The following is an 18,159-nucleotide window of genomic DNA, read 5'->3' on the forward strand; positions in this document are numbered from 1 at the left end:
CAGCGCGCTGAGCCGGCCAATAAGCAGCCAGGCGCAAATGCGGCAAAATCTGTGCACATAACTTGCGTCTGTTGGTAACTTCCTTTTGTTTTTGTATTTATTCTCACTAATTGAACTTCTGAAAGTGTATTTAAACCCTTATCTAGATCCACTGTATTTATGACACTTTAGTTTTACAGACTTAACACTAGCGTTCCTCGAGCTATTTTTGAAAAATAGGTCAGAGGAGAAACCTTTGAGCGCCATGGCAACATGTATGTTAAAACCACCAGTATCTTTTATCACATGTCGTATGGGTTCATGCCACTTTGTCCATGAACTGTCTACTGCACGTCAGAACCTCCTCAGTGAATGGTGACAATTAAAGGAACAATGTTTAACTAACAAAAAGTTTGAGATTATTTTTAAACCTCAGCATACTCACTCAGTGACTATTATCTTCGATAGATGTTGGATTGATTTCCATGTTAAACTGTATAAAGAGTCCCAATGCCTGACGTCTTGAATAACATTTAAAAATGAATAGAATGTGGAACTTATTTGGAAGCTTTCCTATTGAGACATTCATTATATTTAATTGATGTATTCATACAAACACAGCTAATAGGCAACTAAATGCCTTGAAGAGTTTTCTCTCTTTAGTCTCAAAGCAACATTGAAGAACAAAACCCTTCCCTCCTCCATCTATTCCAAGGTTTTGCTTTGTTTTTGTTGCTTTTTGTTCTCTCGTGAATGCATGAGAGTGCATCAAATGAATAAGTAAACTCAGTTCTGTAAGCAAAGACTCATTTTTGACTAGATGCCCGAGTCTGGTCTGTTGTCTAGAGCAGAGATGTAGGTGACGTATCGTTGCATTAGAACATGGAGAAGCTCTCTGCTGTGTATCAGGCCCCCCCGCTGTGTCATTTCCCCCCTGGTAGGTATACTTGTATGGAAGTACACACAAACTATGCAAGATATAATATTAGAACAATGTCCCTCACATCACAGCTGCTTTTCTATATGTACACATGTTGGTGAAAAGAAGCAATTTCATCATGAGGCTTAAACAGCAAAGAAGATTTTTATGGAAATGAAAATGCAGCACAACTAATGGACATTTTAGTTCGTACAGTCGTGTGTGTGTGTGTGTGTGTGTGTGTGCACGTCTGGGAGGAATGTATTACTTGAGGGTGTGTTTTTGGTTGCAGGCGAGCGGCCCTTCAAGTGCATCCAGTGCGACAAGGCCTTCAACCAGAAGAGTGCCCTGCAGGTCCACATGGTCAAACACACCGGGAAGAAGCCCTTCAAATGTGAGGTGTGCAGCATCAGGTTCACGCAGAAGAGCAACATGAAGCACCACATGAAGAGATCCCACGGCTACGGTAAGCAGCTGCACGCCAAGGCGTGCCGCCGGCTTTTAGCGCCATCACGCCTACTGGCCGATGACTTCTCGGAGACCGCCTCGATTGAGCTTTGGGTCACGGCAAATCTTTGGTTCACCTCGGCCAAGGGTGTGACACACACTGCTGTTGGTTCATTTCAGCCTAGCAACGTAACCCTGGAGACTTGGCGGACACCTGCTAGTGATCTGACCTGAGGGACAGATCTGTTCTAATTAGACAACACTTCCACTCAGGTTCCACTCTGCTGGGTGGATGCAGATCATTTCTAAAGTCTTGTCTCAAGTGTTGAAGTGTTGCTGCGAATAAGGCCCAAAAGGCCTCTAGAGAGGTGAGCGCAGACAGACGTCACCTTTGGAGGGTTTTCAATGTTTGTGCACATCATGGACGACGTGTTACAAACCAAACACTGTGCAAGCATTGTGGTGCATTGTTTTCCAAGACAAAATATACACCTCGACGTTTATTTCTCCCCACAAAAGTTATCCATGAAGTATAAAGCAGCACTATTAGTTTTTCATAGCTATCAGCCAGCTGCTCATCCTGCTCCGAACTGCTGTTGTTATATTAGCTTTTAATGCTAAATCCACTATCAGTCAACTTTCTTTTTGAAATGGCAAACCCTACGTTCCACTTTAGTAAAAACCAATCGTCCTTCCAATTCATTGATTCTTTCCCTCTCTCCTTCCAGGTCAGATCCAAGACCCCTCCATAAGACAAGAGGAATCGGTGCACCAAGAAACCGCTGAACTCGACCTGGAAGCGGTTCCAGAACCATCCGGGGACTGGCAGAATGTCTTCCCCTGACCACACGAGTCCCTCGCCCAAATAGCACTGGACAGGTAGAGTTTTTCGGCCAAGCAGCAAAGCTTTGCCAAACACAATTGGGTGGAAAGACCATTGCACACCGAGGGCTTTGACCTGGTAGCGGCCTGCTGATCAACCGTATCAGCAGTGATGGAAGTACGAGTTACCTCGTGAATTGCTTCATTACTTTTGTTACCGTCTCATTTTCATCAATACGCCGACTTTCCGGAGAGGTTTGGCTGGATAAAGATAAGCGTCCAAGCGCATTCTCCAGGAGATGCAGGTCCCGCTCACGCTGACCCGCTAGAGGAACCTCCTGAGAGGCGAGTTGTGCCCACAGGGATGAAGCAGAGGTGCAAACAGTTGTACTGCTGTCCTGACTTTTATAACCACAACGGACTGTATTTCTCATGGGTCTAGAAGATATGTCGCTTTTTTTTTATATATGTGTTGTGTATATACTTTTGAGGTGATTTGTCATTTGCAGTTTCTTTTTTATTTTGAAGACTATGCTCAAAGCGATTGGTTAAGCGGCCCCTTGTTCCCTGGATTTTATGCTCTACGAGGTATTTATTTATTTCAGTTCTGTAAATATTGAAGTTAGATTGCATCTATTTTCTGATGGATCGGCACAAATACTTTTTTGGAGATATGGCATTTGAACATAGTATTGTATTTGTAATGAACAATGTACAGATAAGCTTTTTTTTTTAGTTGTATTTTCTATTGTCCATAATAAATTAAGAATAAAATAATTTTTGTACTAATTTAAACTTTCATCTTTTTTTCCGCTGTATCTTTGATTTTACCTCAAATAAAGCAACAGTTTCATATTTCAGAGACAACTGAGTTTATAGAATAGTTTGTCAAAGGAACTATTAAAGTCTTTATAGCATGCCTAAAAAAAATTAATCAATAAAGTCAGTGCTGCAAAAGATATTATTATAGTTTGCCAAAAAAAGTGTCAGATTTAAAATTCAACTTGGTAGATAGATAAATGTAGACCTAATTAATAAATGATCTCCAGTAAAAATATGTGGAAACAAAAAAAGTTTTGTAGGTCACTTTGTATATTTTTAGAATGAAAAATGATTTGGATACACAAGCTTGAGGTGAATGCTTTAGGTCCGTATTCAGCAGAATCACCTTTGGCTGCAGTCACATGACAGACTCTGGATGTGTCTCAATCAGACCGCCACATACGGACGCTCGTCTCAGCCTTTTCTGCGCAGCTCGGGCTCGTTTCTTGCTGGAAACTAAATCTTCATTCAAGTCATTTTCCTGCACACCGAGTCAGTTCATCCTCCAGGATTCGGTGATATTTTCTCTGCATTCGTGTTCCGTTCCTCCCTTTAAAAGCCTTCCAGGTGCTGCTGCTGCTGCTGCTGCTGCTGCTGAGAAGCATCCCGAGCGCTGCCAGCAGCGTGCTTCCCAGTGGACGTGATGTGCAGGCTTTGCTGGCTACTTCCACTACTGCTGGCCAAAAAGCTACACTGACCAAACCACCTTCCTCCAGTTGACCTTTGGCCTGGATTCTAGGTGGGATTTCATGTGAGCTCTTCCTCCCCCGTCCAGCTGTCCATGGAGAAGAAGCCAGGCAACAGCTGTACGTGCAGTCTCTATCATCTAAGCCACTGGAAGCTTTCTTCTCCTTCTCCGTGGGAATCTTTTTGTAGTCCTCACCTGGCTCACACTTTCCAAAGAGCTTTTCTCTGAGTTTTCGTTTGTGTCCATGTTGCTAGGAAACACAGGTTGTGACAATGTACAATTTTTGAATTGCCTCTGCGAGATGTTTCGCGAGGAAGGACGTGCATCCACATTGCGTCTGGTGTGAAATTGTAAATACATAAGTGGCAGGTCTGGGCGAGCCTGCTGGGCCCGCTGCCACGGCGACCCGACCCCTGTGAAGCGGAGGAAAGTGGATGGATGGATGTGATTATAACAATTTTCTTGTTTTTCTTTTCTAAACCACTTCCAGGCCGGAGGTCATTAGAATAGGGTAGGCCGGGGTGGAAGTAGGACACCGCTTGCGTGGCTCAGCACAAAATTTGGCAATTTGTCGCTTCTAGGTGACAAATTGACATTTAGATTGACATGAACACTGAATGTAGAATCGCAGCGCCCTCCCCCTAAACGCTACAGGGTTGCCAGAGTGCCTCGGACAAGAAAACTCAGGAGATATTTAACTTATTCCGACACGATATGTTAAAGTTGACTTCACTGTGGCTGAGTTAGCAATGACGTGTCAGGATGCTTCCTCCCGACCGAGTCAGGCTCCATTCGGCGCTACACAAAGATTTGTTTGGGAAAACCTGAGCTTGAAGGCGTCCCAGTGATGAGCAGCTCATGTGATCAGTGTTGTGAACATAGTGTACTATTATACTATGCTGCAACCTGACACCGCTTCTCTTTAATGAGCCGGAGAGAAAACACACTGCACAAAGTAGAGGGGAGTCTGTTTTGTAGTTTTTATTTTTTATTCTCAGTTAAGTGGCTGGTCCCATTTTATTAAACACAGGATCTTTACATTCATCCACAGGATCCATCCGGAATCAAACCGCAACTCACAAGGCTCAAGCACACAAACAGTGGGAGAGACGGACGCTACGGGTATCACATGCCTGCTTTTTAACACGTGTGGAACATGGAGGTTTTCAACAGAGCTGAGGTTTTCTTTTCTTTTTTTTTTAGATAACTTGCACATGACACATTGCCTAGAAACACCTTATAATGTGTCTCCACGGAGTTAGTTACAGAGCACCTTCGTTTGAAATTGTGATTTTTTTTAATCATCCATGAGAAGGCAACACAGCACTTTGTGTTGGTAGTCAGGCGGAAAGGACAAAGTGTTGAATGATTTAATTTACAGTATGTGGGACAGAAACAGCGAAGACAAAGGAGAGACCAAAGCAAAGAGGGAAGGTTTGTATCCGTCATTAGTGTGAACCATTACTCCATGAACCAAAAAGAAATAACTCGCGTATATGTAGTTGTTTTTCAGTGACTAATGCTATTGGGAAATGTGATTAAAAGTTTTAGAAATGACATTTTTACCAGATAAAACCACAGCCACCCGTGGGCCCCAAAGACGAACATAGACGACATCACACATGAGACAAGACACTGAACTCAAACACACTGTGACCATCTCACAAGGACGCAAACTCTGTTAAAGCGCGTCGTGGTTCACAGAAAAAGCTTCGTGGGAATGACAAAGACAGCGTGACGAGACAAACAGGAGCACGCCCGGGGGCCTTTTTCCTACACGCAGGGGGGGGGGTGGGCGGGGGGCAATGGCGGTCGGGTGGGCCGCGATCCTTCCACCGCTGCAGGTGTTAGCGGGAACCGCTGAAGACGTGCATAGAAACTCAAGCACAAGCACAGAGAGCCATGCGGGCTGGGTGAGGGGGGTGAGGAGGAGGGGGGGGGGCATTCGGGCTGAATACGTTTTGGGCAAAAAGTTCACGCTAATGATGAGAGATGACGAGAGACAGCACAACGCATGAGGGAGGGAGGGAGGGGGCAACAGATTGTGTCGCTATCTACCAGCCAAAATGGGTTGGGGGGGGGGGGATTTAGCATAAGTTAGAGTGTTATCAGAGGAGGAGGAGGGGGAGGTAAGTTCAGGGGGTGACAGGACTTCTTCCTTTTCTTCTTCTTTTTCCTCCATGCGACCTTGAACATCTGCCCTCGTGCCCCTGGGAGGGGTCGTAGAAGGACTTCAGCGTCTGGCTGGAGAGGAACTCCTGCTGCCCTGTAGGACACACGAGACGTTTCTGATGAATGCATGCAGGGGGGAGGGGGGGGGGCGGTCCACATATCTGGTTCAGCATTAAAGGACTACCCCTGTTTTTCACTGTGGCCCTTCGGCCGTTTCCTTCTTTCTCTCCTCAGACTGATGGCAGCTTTCGTATCAGGAGAAAGCGCTCGTTAAGGAATTGCTGGTAAGATTGACAGACGCCATTATGAATCATCCATGACGGCTCTCTGGTTGACTTGTGTTACGAAAGAATCTAAAGAGTTTGCTTTAGTTCTTTCGTTAAGCTTGAAAGGTGCAGTAATGTGTTTTGAAATGAACTAACTTTACAGCATTTTAGATGATGTCATGAGAGGGAAAGGTCAGAGTGGCCCTTTTAATGGGAGATAATGAAGACAAAAAAGAAATACTCTGATTATGATATGGAATATGGAAAACATCACTTTCTAAACACAAATCTTTTCTAAGTCAGATAAAAGAATTAAAGTAAAGTCAAAATGACAAGAAATGACCGTTATAAATGGATTCAGCCGGAGTATTTCATAATCCTGATACAGAAATGAAGGCTCTTTAGTCATCTAATAACACGTGCCCAGTATTTCATCATTTTAACTTGAGGCTCGGTGTTAGTGTGATTTTCAAATAAAAATCGATGAATAAATATTTCCCACTCGTTAGTTAGTTGAAGGTTTTCACTCTGTCTTTCAAGCTCTAAGGGAAAAATATGGTCGGCCATTCGAGAGGAAATCACAGGTAATTCCAAATCATGAGAGATGTTTACATAATGTTAACTTTTATAAATAGTTTTTACATTTGAGCCATCACTTGATAAATTGTGCTAAGCAGCCACTCATCTAAACATTATTATGATAAATGATTCCCTTTCTGGATATTGCAATGGTCTCCTGGTACTGTGCACATGTTGATCAGTTGTATAATCCGACTCCTCCTCAGCACATCAAGGAGCCAGTCGTGCTTGGCAAAGGATTAAGGAAATCACACAATGATGGCACAATATACATTGTCCCTGTAAGGCAGTTGCAGTGTGTTAGCCACATCCCCGCTGGGCTCTGATGGGAATCCCAACTTCAGCATGATTATATCAGGGCGGGCATGAAGCTTGTAGCACGCGATGCATGATGATCCCTCTATTCTCCAAAAGCCTCTTATTATTCGCCTGCTGCTGCTGCAGTAGTAATGAGATTAGGATGTCTTCTAAGCATATCAATATCGAGTGAGTTAAATCCAAGTATCCCTCCATCAAGAATCAGTTACTCACTCGGCTGCTGACATCATCACTGAGGCAGAAAAGAATCGGGGGGGGGGGAAAGAAAGTGAAATATTCCTTCAGTGTGCAATCATACTTCAAGGAGAGAGGGAGGGAGGGAGAGAGACAGAAGTCATGTGGAGAAGCCACTCGTAAACAGCTTGATTTCTTTTACCATTTTGAAGATCCTAGTGAGGGTCCCTTTGCCGTCCCCTGCACTGGCCTTCTTGGCTTTAGCAGACTGGGACTTCTGGTCGCCCTGCTCGGGGGGAGAAGAACAAAGGAGAAATGCAGTCAGTGTTCAAAGATTCTCCGAGAGGTTTGTCGGGGGGGGGGGGGGGGGGGGGGGATTAAGATTTCATTCGGTTGACCTTTGGTTCGGTTTTGGCCCCAGATTCAAGCGACAGAGAGAGTGAGATGTCTTTGTGTGGCGTTTGCCCGGGAGAGAGAGATTAGTGAGATTGACAAAAGCCAAACTGACACTGGGTATAAAAAGAAGTGCAATCCCATTGGGCCTGACTTTCCCGGTTTAATTGTGTCGCATTTCTGGCCGTTTTCTTTTCATCATTTTGCGTGAATTATGCGGTTGGAACTGCTTCAAAGCGTATTGCATATTTTGCTGAGAATTTGGAAACCAAGTGGGAACTTCATTGCACAACAGTTTATTTCTTTTACTTTGACCCTATCACTGCTCTGGAAACAGCTTCAGCCTTTTAGGTGTAGATTCAGATGTCCAATCAGATATGCATCAGATCATCAGATACTCATGGACTATTTAAACATTCTCAGGCAGAGTTCAAACATGAAAATGATTGAATGTGGTTGATGGGAATGGAACCTAATGTTTCACTCTATGAAAATAACAAAGGTCTCCAAACATCATCAATTGTCTTTTGCTCCCTTCACGTGGAAAACCACCGCATCACCCTCACAACAACATGTCATCATAATACGAATAGTTGTATAGTTGCCATGGGTTTATTAGGGTTTTCTCAAGTTCAGCACAAGAAAAAACAAATTAAAAAAAAGATCATCCTAAATTAAGTCCGATCTTATCTATCATTCACCAAATGGGATTGAATCACCCCTTTTTGACCCCCTTCCCGCCCCAAATAATCTTCATGGACTCACTTTCCTGGCCTCAGTTTTCTACCCAGACACTTGCACGAGGGCCTCTAGTTAAGTGCTGATAACGTGGCGAAATGAAGCAGAAAGGCGTCCCGGCTGCACGCGGCCACGCAGGATTTCTGCTCTTTCATGAAACGAGGCTAATGAGGAGCACGGCGATACCCGTGTTATCATGAATATACAACGCGCTGACATTACATGGATAAGCAATGCTGCAAAGCTACAAAATGGGTATGATGTATCTGGAAATGGACTGGAGCTGTAAGGTAATGAGGGCGTTATCGTTCATGAATGGACAGATTGCAGCGGCTTAAGTGGTTGATGGAGACTAAATGGAAGTAGAGCCACGGGCTGTTTGAGAGGATGACCTCACTTGCTCTCTGGGTTTAATTAGCCATGATGACTCGTTTTTTTTTGTTTTTTTTTAAACTACCTACCAGGCCTATCCTGGCTGCTAGTCCTCTCCACTGGAGGTGAAGAGACACAAGGAAAAGAAGGTAAAAAAGGGACAGGGGTCAAGTAGAAATGTGTATCTTACTCAGCGCAAAAGCAGGACGGGAAGGAGAGGAGGGTCCATCCAGGGGGGTGGGGGGGAGAAGAGTCACGGGGTCACAAGGTCGCAAGAGCAGATGAGGGGAGGGGGGGCAAGGAGAGAGGAGCAGGGCGGACGCTCACATTGAAAAGAGCACACATTTAGAGACATTCAGCAGCAGCACAAACATTCTGCTTGATCTTTGTATGTTGTTTGTGCTTTTGTCAAACTTGATGTTGTTATTTCTGTGCGTATCATGTTTGCATATTTGCAGTGAATGGGTTTAAAAAAGATATTGTATTAAAATACTAAGCTCCTGTGTTTATCAATTTCACGTTAGAAAGTGATTAGTCCTTTATCCAATCCGAATGCAACACTGAAAACTATCCTCCGGTTTTGGTATTTTACTTTTAGTAGTTTTGTATTATACATACGTTCTACATATTAAACTAAGTGTGCAATCTGTGCTCCATTTCCTTTCACTGTTAAAGATATCGGTCTACTACTTTGGCATTTCATGTGTGAGTGAACGGAAGCAACAAAAGGCAGACTCACCCTTGACTTGGGAGGGGCAGGGGACACCTGAAGAGGAGTTAATCACAGCAAGGGAAGAGGTTTGAAGAAGCTTTGAGGAGCGAGGAGAAAAGGGAGGAGCATGGAGGGAAAGCGGCTGGGAGGGGCAGGGATTCCTGCTCCTTACGTTCACTACTTACGATGGTGCGGAAGAAATGGACCACGGCGTTCTCTGCTCCACGCTTACGTGGGGAAGTGGCAGAGCCCTTCTGGGGGCCTGGAGAGAGGGCACCTCTGAAGGATCCCTGGCAAGGAGAATAGGAAAGGGGACAAAAAGGAAGCGACTGAGCAACATGTTAAATAAATGTATGCTTTTGCACAAAATGACTTGACCTTATGCTCTTGAGAGTTAAATCGTGAAATACATTCTCAGTGGGGTTTTCTCAAAAGCTTCAAATAACACGTGTGTGGTGAATAATGAATCATTATGACTAAAAAGTCAAAAGGCTGGGGGCGCATAGATGAATACCAAAATCTGTAGGTTGTCTTGTTCAACTTTTCTGTGGACAGCGACAAGAAAAACACAAAATTACAAAAAGAATGTGACTGTTGGAAATGCACAAATTGAACATTCCCATGTTATTTAACCCTAAAGGTTGTGGCTGAGGAGAAAGTGGATCTTACCTGATATATTGATAATGATTATTACTAGGGCCGGGACTTTAGCGCGTTAATTACGATTAATTAATTACAATGTGAATTAAGATTAATTAATTACACAAAAAATAACACATTAAACATTTTTTCTTCTCACAAAATATTTATGCAATTAAAATGCGATTAATTTGGATTAATTAATTACAAAGCCTCTAATTAATTAGATTAATATTTTTTTCGAGTCCCGGCCCTAATAATATATATATTATATTATATATATATATATATATATATATATTGACCTTACATATATGTTTCTATAATAATTTTTTACCTATTATTTAAAAAAAAATCTTTTCTTTTTTGACCCTACATATTTTGACTTTTTTCACAATATTTTTTTTCCCATGACATGACTGGAATGATCTTAGATGGAGCAACCTACACGTCCCTGTCACTAATGCCAAATGCCCCAAATTTCTGTACTTTAAACCGTATCTGGGTTCAACCCTCAAGGGACATGGTGGCTCTTCCTAAATCCTTTTTTAGTTTTGGGTAACTGACATTTATAAAAAATCATAATGGGATATTGCCCCAGAGACGGATTGGTGCATCTTGGAGGATCAACCATGCTATTCATCCTTCCTGCATTGGTAAAGGCACAAGTGAGTTGGATTTGAATGTAACAAATTGGAGGGTGGATGCACTAAAAAGGGTAAACAAATCTACACCCTGTGCCAGACTGTCAGTTTAAGGTTGTCCACAGGATGCCCTGAAGTAGACAAACATGTGATTGTCTTGAAAAATGCCCTCAGAGGCTGTAATAAGTTTCATGTCAGTGTGACGACTGAATGAGACACATCTGCTCATCTTTACTGACTCATCCGGCCTTCTCTCCCGTCAAAAAGGTGGAACCCTAAAGGCTACGTAGCATGGCTAATAAGTGCTAAAGCAAAGCAATTAACATCAAATTCAATTCATCATTCAAAAGATTCTTCATCATTCTTGACAATGCCATCATAACTCAAGTGAACGCACCTTGTGTTTCTGCATAACCCCTAGGGTTCACTTCTCTGAAACAACCAGTGGGGACAATGCCCCCACTACTACCTCCGCGGTAGTGTGCTCAAGACTTGGCAGGAGTGGGATTTGAACCCACTGGCGGTGCGCACAGAGGCTTCTGGGCTCTAGCTTGCACCCCTACACTACCAGTCCTGGTCACATTGTGGCAACTTTGATTCTCCTATTTAACCTTGAGCATGTGAGTTAAACCTCAAAAATCTTTTTAAATGCTTTTTCCACATCTGGGCTTGAACCCACAACCTTGAAGTGCAGTGCAGGGGCTTATGTCAGCAGCTCTTCCGCTGTGCTACTTCACCACACACTAACCAACCCTTTGTTTGTTGTATTTAACCTTGAGATTGCTACTCAAACCTGAAGTAAAGCCAAAGGATCAAACCCAAGACTGGGCTTGAACCCACAACCGCCAAATGCAGTGCAGGCTGGTGGCAGCAGCTCTTCCGCTGTGCTAATTCACCACACACTAACCAATCCTTTGTTTGTTGTATTTAACCTTGAGATTGCTACTCAAACCTGAAGTAAAGCCAAAGGCTCAAACCAGTAGCTCCTCAGCTCTTGTGCTGCACTACCTCACCATGGACAAATTACATTTTTGTTTTCTCGTATTTAACCTTGAGACTGCTACTCAAACCTCAAAACTCTTTCAAAGCTGAAGTGATGTCTGCATGAAGGGGCATGAACCCACAACCTCAGACAGCAGGTTGGAGCCTGCAACCCTTCAGTTGTTCCCTTGTGCTATTCAAGCACATGCCTCATTGTGTCCGTTTCTCATATTAGACCTTGGGATTGTTTACTAAACCTCAAAACTGTTTCAAAGTTTACAGTTTGAAGCCCTGACTGCAACCAAACCCTCCTTCTGAGAGAGAAGGTTTGAACTGAGGATCCTCCACACTTCAGCCTTCCTTTTGAAAAAAACAAGGACTACCCCTGTGCATAAGCTCACAGTACATAGTGATGCGGGGTAAAGCTAGTGACTCTTCACTGTTAAAACCCTCCTGATAACTTCCATTCCATTACCGGCAGCTTCACATCCCGCCTCATTAATCTTCTCCTATCCAACTGTTACCACAAGACATTAAATACTAATTGAAATGAAACAAAAGAGCAGTTAAAGAAATCAGTATTTGGCTTAATTTCAACAAGTCGTTATAATCCCAAAGGAAGAATCGATGTGGCTAACAAAGAGTGCGCCCGGATGAGTGTTCAATGAGGTCCATATCCACTGACCTCTTAGCCCCAATGAAAAAACACTGGTGCATTCAAAGAATCATCAATTACGCTGTGCAAACAGCGCAAACACATTAAGGTAAAAAGTACAATTCCTCGAACACCATCAACGGCGTGCAGCTCACGGGAGAACAAACTCATTTGCGCCCACCCCAGTGAACGTTACCTCATTCATCCCTTTCTCTGACCCCATTAACGTAACAGGGAAGTGTGTGTGATTCTGTGTGTGTATGAGTGAGCTGTTGATGATGCACATCCATTATCTCACATCAAATAGCTGAAAGAGGGAGGACTTTCATCAGCACCACCAGCACCACCACCTCCCTTCTCACCATACGGGTGGGGGGGGGGGGGGGGGGGCGGTTTTCAGCTTGTATGGCACCTCAGCTATCTGGCCTATAGGGTTTTGAAGAAAGCGATCAAGCAATAGTTAAATCTACACAGGAAGCACGGTGATAAATAAAGATTTCTACCTAGTGCCAAAAACTGTATTATTCATCAAATCCACAGCGTGAGATGACTACTTCTGCTAATTCAATAGGATGAAATCTAGTTTTTCTAAGGACTCCATCATGTGTATTTCAGCTGAGCAGCTTCCCTTTGCTTTCAGCAGTGACGCATTAATGATGTCTCCTTGAATAGCTGCCCGTCTCTGTGTGTTTCTCTGTCCGGACGGAAATCAAAGGGAGGGGAGAAAATAGAGCAGCTTTTGTGGCTGCAATCGCACTTTTGTTTGGGGAACGGGAGACAAGAAAAGGAAAAGATGGAAGGAAATAGGAGATTGAAATATGCTGTTTGCATTCTGCTGGTGTTTTGGCCACTCGGCCCTTTGATGCGAATGAGGTCTCTTCTGTATTTGATCTTTTCTCTTCTCATGTCTTGTTCTGACTGGGAACATTCCATTTGGAATGGCTAAAAAAAAAATGTTTTCCATTAGCTCGTGGTATGCCGTTAATAATGATGGCGCACATCATGTGCAGGGACAGTTTTCTGTTAAATTAAAATTCGTCTTCTATGCCTGGTATGTGAGAGTGAAAAGAAGGTGGAGAGAGACACAGAGAGCGTCTAAGTGACCCCTCTCGTTACAATCCCAGTTACAGCTGTGATCACTACCCGCCCTAAATATCTTTTATTTATCTATTATGTGAATAGCCACGTTTCCTCATTAGTTAATGTGTGTTAAGATGCTCACCGGACGAGAGGACATGACAATGTCCTTCGAAGCATGTCACTCATATCGCTTCCCTTCTAATATGAAGCTTCTGCTCTGTCCCACGGTAAAAGCAATCAATCAGTCCTTTTGAGGCTGGACTTATTAATGTGAGCAGGGCAATATGCTCATAACCACGGTGCTTTTAATGTGTACCATGTGGGCACCCTGACCACAGTGAAACGAGAGTTTTTTAAAGGGGTTCTGGTGCTGGGAAACAATACTGCTTTTGTCCAAAATAAGAGTTCCTCTTAGTAGCTTTATTAAGATGTACATACCTTGTTTGTTTAATTCATCCATAACGTATTCATTAGTTTCCAGGCTTTATGCTACTCTAAGATGACGATGCAGGGAGCGGTCACAGTCCTTTCAATATTCTCATTCATCTCCTTGTGAAAAAGTCAAAAAGTTGTTTGTCAAAACCTTTTGCTTGCATTTTGTATGTATAAAAATAAGATGGACAGCACTCAGACACTTCTGCTGTCACACATAGAGACACATAGTCCAGACACATGTGCAATGTAAGCAGGGTGACATGAGTCATGTGAGGAAATAGGATTCGGGACCGATTTAGGGATGACTCTGAGATTCTTCATCATTGGTGAGTATCAGCAATTGATGAAAACCAGTATTTCCAACGTGCTCCACTCCCTTCACGCTAAACAAATCAGAACCGCCGAATTGCAGCTCATCAAGTCAAGTGTTCAGAAGTTAAGTACGGTAAGTGTCCCTAGTTCACACAATCCTTTGCTCCTTTCCGTAAGGCTGTGGATCCTCAACTGGAAGATAAGAGTGATAATTACGTTGAATTCTTAGGACTCTCTGAGGGGGGGGGGGGATGGATCGGAGAGACGAATACAGCACTTTGTCTGGCTTATGCCTCGCAATACCAAGTAGAAAGGAGGCTATGTAAGGCAATATCTGCTCTGACTGATTTAACGGGTGAGAAAATACCCTCAAATGTCCTTTGGGACACTGAAAAGTGGAATAAATTGATGTTTTTAAGGGGCAGTCTGGGGATCCGACTATTTTTGGCTTTTATCGTCTACGGTTTGCAACTTGTCAAATTCTTGGTACGGTTACTGATGCCAAAATGACTCTTATCAATTAAATGAATTATATTCTTCTTTATGGACTTTCCGTAGTCAAGGCGAAAGACAAAAAATACTTCTAATGACAGGAAAAGGTTTCCCGTAATGTTCAAGCCTCTCTGAGAACTTAAGGGTACTTACTGAGACATGGACTTATTGTTCATGTGCGAATGATAAAGCAGCTCAGTTAATTCAGCAGTAATGGGAAGCTGAACATCTGGGTGATGACCAAACTCTGGCCTTTTAGTAGTCGAACTGACGGGAAGATGTTCATATTTACTCTTTTTTTTCCTCATTTAAGCCGATCACGTCATCCATTGCTCAGGATATCAGAGCGGACATGAACCACCGTCTCCTAGGATGTCCTTGTGACAACTGACCCTCTTAAATGTATTCATTTAAGTCTCAGACTGACAACAAGATCATTGAATAAACGTTTTCTACATTTAAATGTTTCCCTGGCCTCGAAGGCGGAATCGAACGACAACAATCAAGCGATAATCGAACGATAATCCAAAAAGGCAAACTCGCTCATGCACACGCAGCAACACAATGAACCCTGGTGTTTGTTATGAATGAATAAAAACCTTAAAGTCACCGTCAATGTTGACACATAATTATTATATCACACATGAAGTAAAGTTATTTATTTGACCCTAATGAAGACATTTGTAAAACAAATCGAGTTCTAGTTAAAATATGTTTAATCATACGATGAACGAACAACCAAAGGGAAGCATCAACATTAAAACAAACATGGAGCGTGTTGAGGGTGTTAAAGAGTTTAATCAAGCAAGAAATGCAAAAAAAAAAGGGTTTAGAACAGGGTGGGGTTAGGGACGGGTCACAGCACATACACACGGTTACAAGCATTGTTACACAACTCTCCCACTGGCTCAAAGACACCTGAGGTGAGCAGACTTTTGGGGGGTGGGGGGGCTCTGCCGCTGACACCCCGCCCCCCCGCCCCTCCATCCAAGACACTGGGGTTAGAGGTTCTGGTTGGACTGTGAGCTGTTCTACTGAAACCTGATTCATAAAGAGTTCTTACTCCTGTGTTGGGTCGTGTGGGTTGATTCTGTCGGCTAAACATTAACAGCTGATGCTGATGTTCACGCAAAGTTCATTTTACCTCCAATTAGCACATTGTTATCGCTTATAATTTGAAATGATCAAACATCTGTTATCAATCAAATGCCGATTTCCTGCAGTTGTTTTACATCGAAACAGTTTTGCAAAGGTCTCCAAACCTGCCACATCTAAGAAAAGCATGATTTTGACAGTCCAACAGAAAACACCAACACCTTTCCCATAAAAACTGCAGCCTTCTGAGTACGCATTAAGGAAGGTCTGTGGAGGATCTGGGCCCACAGACCAGAAATTAAGTTGAAAAATATTTTTTTTCTGGTTTTGCTGCAGAAAGTTTCTGCAGGTTGATCTTTTGCAAAGAGGCAACAACGGAGGTGGGCCCAAACCTGTCTTGACTTATTATTTGAAGGCAAAACCATGGTGAATACATACATATTTATTTGTACAACTTTGTATCAGTAAACTTGTCATCAATATGGACAGCAATGTACAATTGTACGGCTCAAAGAATAAGAAAATCTGCAGCAAATTGATCACTAGCTTACTGTTGAATGAATGCTTCAGCGTTTGTTCTGTTGACATTTTCCCTGAACATTTTTTGAGGAACATTTTACAAAAGCAAATCAATATCTTATCAGCAGTCCCAGCTAATGCAAAGATTGGTAGCATACAGTATATACAAAATAATTTTTCAAAATCCTGAATCCTACAAGGAACACCTATTTATAGCTGACATAAGGCGTGGGGGTAATGCACGCCGCTCAGTGGTTTCTTTGCAATTATCTTGCCAAAGCTGCTGATTAGCGCACTGCAGAGTAAGAAAAGCTAGATTAAAAAAAGATTAAAATCATAGAGTATATCTTTGTACACCGGATTTAGTTTGCTTGGGCGGTTTTAAAACTGTCATCAGCAATGTCCATGTCCATGTCCATAGACAGCAGTGGAAAGGAGCAGGCTCGTTATCGGGACATCCAAGAGGCTTTGGGATTTGGCTTTGGCGCAGTTCGGTAGCGTTGTCGAGACGACCAAGAGAAGAACAAAGATGACAACGCTGAAAACTTAAGCTGAAATTGCACCTCCCTACCCCCCTCCAGAGGGCATCACTGAGTGCACCCACGGAAAAAAGAGTGGAACCACCAGAGCAGCACTCACAGCGCCAAGCAGCCCATCATGTCTGGAAGTGGACGTCTGTCTTAACTGGACAAATGGAGCTCTACCTTCCTAACAAAAAATTGTATTGACCAATGGTTGAATAGATGGAATCTTGCAAACACTAAAGAACAATGTAATTAAGAAAGCCTTGCGGGATTCGATGCCTCATAATAATAATAATGACCTGGAAGAAAACAAAGCCTGTTCTTACTTTATAGAATTGCAGACTGCATATAATATGCCCTTAAGTCTAACACACCTTAATTCATGCCATCTTTGATGGCACAATGTGATCATCAATAACTCTGAAAGTGACTTAGCTGAATGATGTACCGTACAAACAGTGGTCGTGTACCTCCCCGTGGCTTATTGTGGATGTTCAAAATGACGCCAGAGACATCGAAGACACTACAAAGAAGCTCTGCCGAGTTTACCCGATCACTATGCAAAATCCCCCAAAATCATTTACCCGTATCTAAAGAATACAGACATGAGTTTTCCACGTCTCTCTTCCATCGTCAGTGTGGTCACAATCATTAAGGACGGTATTTCAGAAACACGGCGGTTCTTAACTTGACAAGCCGATGAACAAATTGCACGACGGTGGAAAACATTTCCACCGGGTCACTTCTACAACAGACATATTATATTTATACTCATTCATGTCAGTACCATTAACAAATGAAAGGAAAACAGAACAGTTTGGAAATGTGTCTATTGATGATTTCCAAAAAGGAAAAATAAAAAAACCCACCCAAAGTCATAATCCATTGACCAATCAACCTGTTAGTCAGTTAATGTGAATCATAAAAAAGTCTGACTTTGGTTCACCAAAAAAAACAGCAGTAAAACGGAGTAAAATAGATGTGACAAACATGCTTCAACACATTTTCAAATGATCTGTTAAAGAATCTGAAGTAAAAAGGGGTTCGTGGAGTGAATGGTCAGAACGAACAGATACATGAGAAGGGTGGAGCTTTCACACCTACTCTCCCCGCTTCCTCACCTTGCTCTTCCTCTTCTTGTCCCCTCCGAAGAAGTTTCCAATCTGATCCAGGAGGCCGGGGGTCTTCTTCCGCCGACCCAGCCCGAAGGCGGCCTGTGCGGAGCTGCTTGCGGATGCCATGGCTGTAGTAGTTGGCGGTGTGTTTGTAATTGGCAAAATTTGAGAATGTGGGGCTCTTGTCTCTCTTAAAGGAGAGATTCGAAAAAAAACCGAGGAGGCAAAAGAGAAAATGGGAGGATGGGTAAAAAAAAGAAAAGAAGC

At 43.0% G+C, this 18,159-nt stretch overlaps 2 protein-coding genes across 11 annotated transcripts in view; one reads left to right on the forward strand and one right to left on the reverse strand.

Moving 5' to 3' along the window:
• LOC119197584 (zinc finger protein 236-like) overlaps nt 1-2,956 on the forward strand; it is a 35,720-nt gene extending 32,764 nt beyond the window's left edge. For all 4 annotated transcript variants that reach the window (XM_037454025.2, XM_062565454.1, XM_037454026.2 and 1 more), the window contains 2 exons: nt 1,191-1,364; nt 2,074-2,956. In XM_037454025.2, the coding sequence (XP_037309922.2) occupies nt 1,191-1,364; nt 2,074-2,189 (290 nt within the window). In that variant the 3' untranslated portion in view covers nt 2,190-2,956. The remainder of the gene's footprint in view (nt 1-1,190; nt 1,365-2,073) is intronic.
• A 1,687-nt stretch (nt 2,957-4,643) lies between these two features.
• LOC119197004 (myelin basic protein-like) lies at nt 4,644-18,034 on the reverse strand. Of its 7 annotated transcripts, XM_037452859.2 has the most exons (7): nt 17,899-18,034; nt 9,587-9,691; nt 9,429-9,455; nt 8,779-8,808; nt 7,389-7,472; nt 7,226-7,244; nt 4,644-5,943 (listed from the first exon to the last, which is right to left on the reverse strand). In XM_037452859.2, exons 1-6 carry the CDS (start codon nt 18,016-18,018, stop codon nt 7,242-7,244), a joined length of 369 nt encoding a protein of 122 aa, XP_037308756.1. In that variant the 5' UTR covers nt 18,019-18,034; the 3' UTR covers nt 4,644-5,943; nt 7,226-7,241. The 7 variants fall into 7 exon arrangements, with proteins under 7 accessions (XP_037308756.1, XP_037308762.1, XP_037308761.1 ...); XM_037452865.2 differs by lacking the exon at nt 8,779-8,808 and having other exon boundaries at nt 7,389-7,463; XM_037452864.2 differs by lacking the exon at nt 8,779-8,808.
• Nucleotides 18,035-18,159: the final 125 nt, after the last annotated feature.

This window comes from Pungitius pungitius, chromosome 11, assembly GCF_949316345.1.
Source record: "Pungitius pungitius chromosome 11, fPunPun2.1, whole genome shotgun sequence".
Taxonomy (NCBI): domain Eukaryota; kingdom Metazoa; phylum Chordata; class Actinopteri; order Perciformes; family Gasterosteidae; genus Pungitius; species Pungitius pungitius.